Source organism: Coenobita brevimanus, chromosome 3 (assembly GCF_032717465.1).
Source record: "Coenobita brevimanus isolate Jiangsu-jjx chromosome 3, ASM3271746v2, whole genome shotgun sequence".
Taxonomy (NCBI): Eukaryota; Metazoa; Arthropoda; class Malacostraca; order Decapoda; family Coenobitidae; genus Coenobita; species Coenobita brevimanus.
In genome coordinates this window covers 18,752,838-18,763,632 of record NC_136956.1, presented here as the reverse complement: position 1 = coordinate 18,763,632, position 10,795 = coordinate 18,752,838, and the positions used below count along the sequence as shown (strand labels likewise).

Genomic DNA, 10,795 nt, shown 5'->3' with positions numbered 1-10,795 from the left:
ATTATAATTATCCACACTTATACTAAATTGTTCTTAATTACTTAATTACAACTATCTTACATCTAGGTTATATTTATATTACATCTTAACCTAACTTACTGGCACTACATGGGTCCTTCCTCCGGGAAACAAATTTTCACCATCGGAGTCTTTTCAACACAAGCACTAATACACGTTCCAAGGATGCATGTGCGGACAGTACAGACTTACTGACTTAACAGTGAGTCCCTTTTCAAACACACCTTACTTTGACACTGTCCTCACAATAAGTGGCACCAGTCAGTCAACATACTAAAATGCGTACCCCAGGGGGTTGCAACATGTCACTAATGAATTCACTACACAAAAAAGAGAAATATATCCAGTGGAGAAGAGACACCCCAGTTAACTTCCTGCCTGAGTAATGGCTTAGTCACCCAGCTGGGTGGACTCGTACTCTCACTGTCAAGATCGTCCCAGGGGCACTTCCCGCTCACGCTCGCTGTCACTCAGTCTCACTGACACTTCTTCCACTAGATACTTTCGTTTCCAGCCTCCCACCTAGTGATTGACAAGCGCTTGACAGGTCCTGAAGTCGCGACCACACTCTAGGCCATGTCAATTGTAATGGGAGGGGTAGACGCACCTTGCCCCCTCCAAGCAGAGCTCTCGCAGTATCTCCACTGAATTGGGCTGAGCCCATTCAACCTCTCTCTCTCTCTCCCTGAAACTATAGCTCGTCGCAGTCATTTGTCAGCCAGTCCGACCCACACATACTTCCTTATCCATTCCATAAACCGTTACACTCTTTGGCCCTCACAGATTTATCAACATTCCTCAATGAGTTGGCAAGGAGGCCGTCTTTCACAGGGAGGTAATTGTTCATCTACCGGGTCAGGCTTAAGGGCATTTCTAGGGGTTCCAACAGCCACTCCTCACTACCATGATAAGGTTTCACCTGTCCGGCAGCTCTCTGTATTCGTTTTACAGTAAAGACCTTCTTCTCTATATATACACTGCCATCCAACAACATTTCCATTACACGATAGGGACCAGCCCACTTCACATTTATCTTCCAACATGTACCCAGCACCACTGTTTCTTTTTTGACCCACACCGAGCTCCTCACACTGACAGTCCGATTCTTCCTTCTCCTATTTGCTATGTCTCAGTACCGGCTTGCCATCTTCTGGTGGGTTTCCCTGATGAGAGTATGCGCAGTGGCCAACTCGTCTTCTTTGCCGTCGATCGAGGAAAGTCGTGCATTCACTAGTTTGGGAGGATACTAGAAGTATGGCTGCTGTCCAGTTGAGGTGTGGATAGCCTGATTTATGACAATCTGACATTATTGGAGAAGTTGGGACCAATAAAGGGGGTGTCCTTGACATAAGGCAGAGAGGACCTCTCTGTGATACCTTTACCTTGAGGATGATAAGGGGTTGTGTAATATAAGGTGATTTGATGTTGCTGGCAGAATTTCTGCAAATCTCTACTGGTGAATTTGCCTCCGTTATCCAGGACAATACTATGAGGTGATCTGTACTGTGCCACGTATTGCTAAAGTTTGTATGCTATGTGTGTAGAGTGTTTGGTCTTTACGGGGAAGAACCTAACAAAGCGACTGTAATGGTCTATTACTGCAAGGATATATCGGTAACCCTGGATTCCAGCAACCACATCAGTAAGATCTATTCCAGTCCTCTCCAATGGCTTATTCACTGGAGGCAGTTCTTTCCAATGTTGCTGCAATCCAGTTCCCCCTTTGAATCTTTGACAAGTAATGCACTTTTTAACAATGGTATAACTCCTCTGCCTTCTTGACAGTTTTCTTTTGCCAGAGATGACCTGACAATTCATGTGCACGTTGGAGCACTTGTTTAACTAACGCACGAGGGACTATGAGACTGTAATGCAGGCTTCCATCTGCTTTCTCTCTCACTATATAAAGAACTTCATCTACGAGAGCAAACTGGTCTAAAGTAGCCTTGGGCAGTCGTATGTTCGGAACTGCTCCACGCTCAAGATATTGTACTAGTTCTTCCCACACGGGTTCGTCTCTTTGGTGGACCTTCGTTTGTTCTTGATCTAACCTGAGCCAGGTGGCTTCAGGTGATTGGTCTACTACTCGAACTGGGCATGACAGCTGAGCTGCTACAAAGTTGTTCTTACGTTTGAGGTACTGGATGTTACAATTATATTCTCCCATTTCTAGTATCCACCAGTTCATTCGAGGTGATTTAGTCTTCCGTTTGAATATACTAGTGAGAGGTTGGTGGTCAGTTATAATGGTGAAACGGGCACCCTACAGATAATGATGGAAATTACGACACGCATGAACTACAGCTAGGGCCTCTTTATCTGTCACTGAATATCGAGCCTCACAGGGGTTCAACTTTTTAGATAAACATCCAACCGGTTAGTTAGTCCTGTCTGATTGAATCTGAGTCAGGACTCCGCCAATGTGGGTGTTACTGGCGTCGGTGGTGAGAATGAATGGTTGTTCTGTCTGAGCTTTAACCAAGACAGGGGTATTGATGAGACAAGACTTTAGATGTTCAAAGGCTTTCTGACATTCGTCCGTCCAGATAAACGATACTCGAGATTTAGTTAGGTTGGTGAGAGGCACAGCAATTCAAGCAAAGGAGGGGATATGCTTTCTATAGAAACCACACGTGTCTAGGAAACAACGTACTTCTTTCACTGTGGTAGGTGCTTTCATCTTTGTGATCGTCTTTACATTCTTCGGGTCAGGTTTGCTTCCGTCCAATGAGATTTTGTGACCCAGAAAAGTAGCCTCTTTAAAACCAAACATGCACTTACTAAGATTCAGTTTTACGCCATTTTCAGTACGTAGTTCGGAAAGTTGCCTCAGGCAATCTAGTAAAGTAGGAAAGTCATGAGCCCAAAGAATCAAGTCATCTAGGTAATTTCTGACCCATCCTTTCTGTAGAAGTGGCATAAATACTGAAGCCATCTGCCTGGAAAAGATTGCAGGAGGGCAGTTAAGACCAAATGGGAGCCGTCTGAACCTATACAAAGTAACTCCATCACTGAAAGTAGTTAGGTCGCTGCTCTCTTCAACTAGCTTGATTTGGAAGTAAGCTTCTCGCATGTTGAGGGTGACATAGTATTGATGACTGGCCACTTGTTCCACTAACTCTTCCAACCGAGGAAGGGGATGTCAGTGGTGAGATGTTGGTTGACATGTTGGTAGTCTAAGCACATCCGTTTACTCCCATCGGGTTTATTCACTAGTACTATAGGTGACAACCAGGCCGCTGTTGATCGTTCTATGATCTCCCGATCTTCCGTGTGTTGGAGCATGTCCAGAATAATCTGCTTGGCCTGTTCGGGGTAATGGTATATTGGTCCACGACTGGGTTGGGGATCAGCCAACTTAATATGCACGGGAGGGCCACTGATAGATCCTAACTCCTTCTCGTCAAGGATAAAAAGGGGGTCATGACTGAGTATTAACTGTGACAGGTCTTTATGTTGAGTCTTGCTGAGATGTTGCCACTTTTGCCTCTCGATTAATCTTTGTTCACGCGTCCCGCTCTCTCTCGCTTGGTCATTTTGTGGCGGCAAGTCATTATGGATTTAGGTGGTGGTGTTAATTTTGTAGGGAGGGTTGTCGATATTCTCATAAGACCCAACAATTGTGTCCATCTTATATGTCTTTTCCTGCTTAGTGGCATTAGTGAGTGGTAGGTAAATGGTGTTTTCTGAACTTACTTGGACTAGATAGGATGACTGTTATGACTGAATTTGGCTTGCAGGTGAACAGTCAAATTAGTTCCTGAGTCTTCTCTTACATGGACGGGCACAAATTTGGACTGATAGGGACTAAGTAAGGAGATTGATTTGTGAAAAGTTGCAATGGATTCGTGACCACTACTGGGTTCACCTTAACTTTTTCGACTTTGTTCTTCTGTGATTTACTTCATAAGAGGTGCCTCCCCATTCCATGACTCTCCTTTTGCCGTTCCAAATAAGGGGGGCTTGACTCAGTACGTCACACCCAAGGAGTAGGTCAGCGTTGATTTACGAATCGGGTATTCCTGGGAATCATTGTTTGTGAGTTTTTACTTCACCAACCCCAATTTCAGTCCACAGCAATCCTAAAATTCTCAAAGGTGCACCTGTGACTCCTTGTAGTTGAGGAGGGTTTTGCCGTGAATTTATCTCTCCTACCTGCTTGGCAGTCGATTCCTTTATTTGCGTGTAACTACTGCCTGTATCAACTAGTGCCTCTACCACCTTCCCATTGACAATGATACTAATGGTGGGAGAGGTATGACCACCGGCTAGTCATGTTCTCGGACTAGGGTCCTGGGAAATGATCGTGTTGGAGTTAGCCTGGATTAAGGCTTCTTGCTTACCTTCTGGGGCACCAGCAGTTTTCCTGACAACATCCAGGTCTGCGACAGTCAATACAGTGACCGGCTGGGGGTTTCTGCCAGCACTCTTGTAGAGTGTGGGACGTTGCTTGGCAGTGACTACAATAATTTTGACGGGGGGTCCCCTGATCGCTCGTTTGCCTCTTACTCATGTGCTCTAGGTTTGTTTTCACTTCCCGCACTTGGGCTCTCAGTTCTTCCATTTCATTCTTAGTTTCCACCATACTCATATTACTGGTCGGGCCTTCAGGAATGGAGGGGGTGGAACGTACGCTGGTTTTTACCCTGTTATCACTATCCTTCACCGGTACTGCATTGATTTGAGGGATCTGTCTCTCTTCCAGTAACTGTCGTTCATGTTTCATACGGTCAAGAAATTTGTGCAATGTGTACTCATCATCTAGAAATCCCTCCAGCTTCTCCCGTGAAGCGGCAGGTAAGCCACACCACAGCTTCTTCTTTATTTGTCAGTCTCAATTAGGAAATTTCTCATTAGGGAACTTTGATTTGATTACTCCATGTTGACAAATGAATCCATGGGTGAAAGCCTGGGGTGATTCTCCCCAGTCATAGTTCATTGCCTCCAATTCCTGCCATGCACGATCGAAGCTAATTTCTGTTTCAAATTCTGTTCTAAGGAGATGTTTAAGTGTTAACCAGGAGTCTGCTCGATGGTTTCTTTGATGGTTGTATATAAATATGGCTAACTCCGAACCGACCCTACTCTTAGCGATTTGAATGCAGATGGAATCGTTCGGGTCACATTGTTCCATGAGTTTGATGACCATTTCTAATCTGGCCATTGCATCGAGTCCTTGCAACTGGTGGAGTTCCAGGATTGTAATATCTCGGGGCTTAGTGTGAACCTTCTTCAATCTCGTGAACGAGTAAGGGGTTGGATGTGATGGTTGAAAAAGGTTGGCAGGGGGTAGTGGGGGCTCCATCTCTTCTAGCTTTCTCGCTATTCTATCCCTCAATGACCGCTCATCCTCCCTTTCCTTGGACTTAGGTCTACAACTGGCAGTGCAGTGTCTACTCATAATGAAAAGAGGAAGGGGATCCATCCTCGGCAATGGTGGGGGGGGGGGGAATCAGCGCTCACTACAACTTTGTTACATGAGAGAAACTTTCGTCACATATGGCTTTGTTACATGAGAGAAACTTTCGTCACATATGGCTTATGCCCATTCACTTTCAGTCTCTGCGTCCTGCCTTGCCGCATGTCCCATAATTACAGTCATCAATTTATCCTCCACCCTGCACATACGATGATCTAAGAAGAATGTTTTTGCCCTTACTGCAGAGGCTCGATATACTCTTAGTTTTACACCCGAGGTCTCCACTGATCGAGGAATCTGGCTATGGCCTACTGGAGAAGCTTTTAACATGTAACCTGGGACTGTTAACCATATAAGATAAGGCGGGCCTCTAGTGCACTTTGGTTATGGAGAATATTTACTATCCCACTGCTTTTGCCACCAGTGTATTGCTATGAATTTTTATATATGACACCAGTGTATTGTCCTCGTATTTTTAATGAATATCTCACCGCTAACCCCAGTGTATTGTTATAGAATTGTGATGATTCTGATCCCACAAAAACTTTGATATCTCTACAATCTCTCCTCTTACAACAATTTCTTATATCACCGCTTAGTGTTGGAGTGTAAATCACCCGGATGCACACTGAATTTAAACTTGAGATTATAATGGTGTCAGTTGGTAATGGGAATTTAGTAACTGGTGAGATTCCTATGCCTGTTTTAGTTGTCCTTGTTCATTTCAAGGTTGTATTAGAATTTATGGAGGATGGGAGATGTGGTGGCGTGATATTCTTTATGGCTAGCCGTCACTGTATTGACCTTGAGCGTAACACTTTTAACTTACCAACGTGGCTGCCATTAAACTACCAGGCTTGTTTTTAGTGTAAACCCAAAAACCAACTGGGTTGTTTTAATCCCCTTACTTCGAAATAGATACCAATGATTACCCGACTTATGTCCAAACTGTAGGATCAGATTTCATACTGAATGGGTTAGCATGAAATTAGGTAGGCTTAGGTTCTCGAGTTGTTATACCCCTTTAGTGCGCCTTGCGGGCTGTCCCGTACATAGCCATCAAAGAAGAGAAGTTGGAAACCCGAATCTAAAGAGTATTGCATTGATTTTAATCAGACTCAGAATTAGATAAATGCTTAAATCCATAGACTCACTTCCCTAGTTAACATTGTTCCTGAAACAGAAAGACCATACGAGTTATGATTGGACGTCGTTCTCCTTGGTCACTGAGGGACTCGAGGAGGAGCGATATTAAAAAGATATAAAGACCATCCTGCACCCCTCTCGAACATTAACACTTTCATTTCAATGGTGGGACTTAACCATAACACTCTGTTCAATTAATGGTAAGACCCAAAATGACCTAACTTAATACTTCACAGCTTCTGAGAATTAGATTACCATTTTAGACTAATGAAATACACTTCAATTACATTATTTCCCTTGTGACTTTATAATACAGAAAACTCCCTGACTTAGGTTAAGGTACAGTTCTTTAGATTTTTGCCTAACACAATGAATGAGGGGGGGAAGTGTATGGTATGTAAGTGTGGTGACGCGTTTGGCAGATTACGACGATTTGATGTTAAGATCTGCGGATCAGACGAAAGGCAGTGGTTGAGTCACTCAAGAACTTTGCTGCTGAACAAATTATTAATCACTCTATTCTCTATAACTTTCAATGTGAAAACAATAGAAGGGGAGGTTATGAGGCTTTAACACTAACCTGCGGGTCAGACGAAAGGCGGTGGTTGAGTCAAGTAGTCACAGCTCGCCATCGCATTATATAACCTCGGATAATGGTCCGATTGCATTCGAGGATGTTAACTTCCGGTTACAGCTTTCACGTAAACAAGTATGTCTCGTATCACTCATTTGGGAATTGACTTCTTTAGAGCGTATCGTATCTCACAAAGATTGCGCGACGATAGGGAAAATTTGAGTTGTATCGATTATGATTACATCACTTAATACCAAGTCTTCGTAATGATGTTCGGATGCTATTTGTCAGTTAGCTCAGCGTGGTAGTATACAACGATCGGTAGGTCGAGGTTAACTCTACATAGAATATTATGGACTGTTTCTCCCCTTCTGGCACTTTCTCAGTTAGCATTTCTATCACAAAATAGATTGAGACCGAAAGATATCTTTGAATTTACTCAATTAAGAGGCTATGAAGACTAAGCCAATTTAAATGGTCGCCAAACTCCGCTACCAGCGTGTTTTATGGAGGGGAGGAGGGAGTGTGGTCGGCTGATGTAATACTTAATGCGAATTACATTATACATAGAAGTTTACTTCTAACTTATCTCCACGATGCAAAAATCATTTTTGTTATACTTATAATACACTTATACTAGATTATAATTATCCACACATACTAAATTGTTCTTAATTAAAAAATTACAACTATCTTGCATCTAGGTTATACTTATATTACATCTCTTCCTAACTTAGTTTCACTACAGTAGAGACCTAAACAGTTGTTCTGCTTGCTAGGTTGTACCAGAGAGACCTAAATAGTTGTACAAATTGCTATGCTGTATCAAGGAGACCTTAATAGATTGCAACGGTGTACCACAGAGATCTAAATAATTGTACAGATTCCTAGGCTGTATCACAGAGGGCCTAGGTTTCGTTACAGAAGCCTAGTGTGTGTATCAGAGGCCTAAATTGTGTTGGAGAGATCTAGATTGAGTTACGATAGCCTCTGCTCTGTTAAAGTTGACTATGTTACACTGGGCTGGGTAATGGTGCAGAGAACTACGTTGTCTTACAGAGGCCTATGTTGTGTTACAGAAGGCTATGTTGTGTTACGGAGGCTATGTTGCGGAGGACTACGTTGTGCTACTGAAGGCAGGTTTATGTTTAAGAGGGCCAGGTTGTGCTACAGAGGGCCAGGTTGTGCTGCAGAGGGCCAGGTAGTGCTGCACAGTGCCAGGTTGTGCTACAGTGGGCCAGGCTGTGTTGCAGAGGGTCAGGTTGTGCTACAGAGGGTCAGGTTGTGTGGCAGAGGGTCAGGTTATAATGCAGAGGGCCAGATTGAGCTACAGAGGGCCAGATTGTATCAAAGTGGACTGGGTTATATTACAGAGGTCGAGATTGCATTATTGAGGGCCTGGTTTTCTTACAGGAGGCTTAGGTATGTTACACAGAACTTTGCTTTCGCCAGAGTGAAGTTAAGTTACAGTACAGAGAATGTAAGATGGATCGGTAACCTAAGATTACACTAGACGTGCAAGATTTTAAATTAAGTGTATAACAACAGTGTATGTTTAGTTTGTTTCTATTCCTCTTGTTTGTTGTGGTCTTGTTTTCCTTCCGTTTAGGTACTGTAGTGAGTGGAAATGAGACAGCCATACTGATAAAAAAAAAAAAAAAAACACTACTGTATCCTGCTCACCCCAGATATCTTCCTCATAGGAACCCAACCCCAGATGATTCCTTGGGCTTCATCTGGACCCCCTTTGACCCATCCGACCCTCACCATCTTGACCTTAATCTTGAGCCTGCCATGGCCCCCTATCGCCTCCAGAAGGTAAGATTAACACACCCTGAGGGATAGATTAAGGGGTTAGTCTGGGAACAAGGTGTATGGCAGGTGATAGCACGAGTGTATTTAGCAAGGTGTATGGCAGGTAACCACACCAGTGTATTTAGCAAGGTATTTGGCAGGTGACCGCACCACTGTATTAGCTTGTTCAATATCCCTATTGAGCAAAGGTAGCGGTCCCGTACCCTTGTCTTTGTGATCTTTTTTTTTTTTTTTTTGAGTATCTGTCGGTGTAGGAGAGGGACGCCTTCACGTGATGGCACTAATTCGACACGGTAACATTGCTGCCAGGTCATATAAACGTCCCACAGTTACCATATTACCCACAAGTGGAAAATTGTCGACCATGGGAAAGGGGTAATGTCATCTTGGTCTCCACTGGGACAATCAGATAAGCCAGGGATAGGAACTACTATTACTCTTACTGGAGCAACTTGCCACCACCCTTCTGCAACTTACTTGGTAACTGATCCTATAAATCACGTTTAAGTTTATGATGGTTTCAGTATCTTGGTGATTCTATCTCTAGATGAGTTTATGGATAGGGAGAGACCATGTTGAATAATTGTGTGACGTGTGTGTGTGTGTGTGTGTGTGTGTGTGTGTGAAGGATGGCAGTGTAGGTGTAAGTATGAGATATATGTGAGATATATCCAAATGTGAGGTGACTGTGAAGTGTAACAGTGCCAGACGCGGGAATATGACAAGATAGAGAATGAGATCTGATAGTGTCTATGGTGAGAGAATGTGTCACAGTACTGTTCAGAAATTAATAGTGTGAAGTCAAGGATTATTCAAAACAGAATTACGTAAGACATTAAAGAAAACGTATTATCGTCACCATAACTCCTTCAAACACCTGAAATTAGACATACATAGCCTTACAAGAGAAATATTTGACACTGCTACCGGTACGACAGTGTCCCAGGGCCGTCAACGAGCAGAGAGTTCTCACGGGATCCTCCCTGGCTCTGTAGTAGATTAAGACCGACTACAATATAAGCTAATTATACCTACCAATTTGGACTCAACTGGATGCTACACAATCGACCATAACAACAACAAACTATTCCTTTCAATTACAATGACCAACTAGACCAACCAATTTTGACTCAACTGGGTGTGACTTAATTGACAATTACAACAACAAACCATTCCTACCAAATTGAACTCCACTGGAAATGGCATATTTGTCCTATCTTTTCATATATATATATATATATATATATATATATATATATATATATATATATATATATATATATATATATATATATATATGTGTGTGTGTGTGTGTGTGTGTGTGTGTGTGTGTGTGTGTGTGTGTGTTTTAAATCACTGTTTTACTTTAATTTTTTTTCTTTTTTCATGCATTAATTATAGCTTTCTCCTGCTTTCACCGCCTTCCTCAGATACTGGACTTCTGGTCGACACTACCCCTGAAGGAGAACCTGCTGATGGCCCCAGAAAAGGTGGTGGTCGAGGGAGGTCACAAGGAGGAACTTTGAGGTGTAGGTGGTGTGTGATAATGATGATAACCCTGATGCAGAAAAATCATTAATTCCCTGGGCGATGGTTACCTGCAGCAGAAAACATACATTCCATGGGCAATATTTAGTATACAATAGCCTCCTGTTGCTCATACATTCCTCGGACGATGTTTAGTATACAATAGCCTTTTGTTGCTCATAGTATAGAGAACATTTTTGTAGACTGTTTGTTCATTTGTATCAAACGTTTGTCATTTCTGGAAAACCAGTCACAGTCGAAACGTTCATTACATCCTGTGTCCTTCATCTGCATGT

General features: G+C 42.9%; 1 protein-coding gene across 1 annotated transcript in view; it reads left to right on the top strand.

Annotated features, from left to right (window-relative positions):
* The window catches only part of LOC145394190 (acetylcholinesterase-like), a 138,749-nt gene extending 128,205 nt beyond the window's left edge, over positions 1-10,544 (top strand). Inside the window, exons 2-3 of the mRNA XM_080268178.1 lie at positions 8,861-8,975; positions 10,403-10,544. Of these exons, the coding sequence (XP_080124304.1) occupies positions 8,861-8,975; positions 10,403-10,498 (211 nt within the window). The 3' untranslated portion in view covers positions 10,499-10,544. The remainder of the gene's footprint in view (positions 1-8,860; positions 8,976-10,402) is intronic.
* The last annotated feature ends 251 nt before the right edge of the window (positions 10,545-10,795 follow it).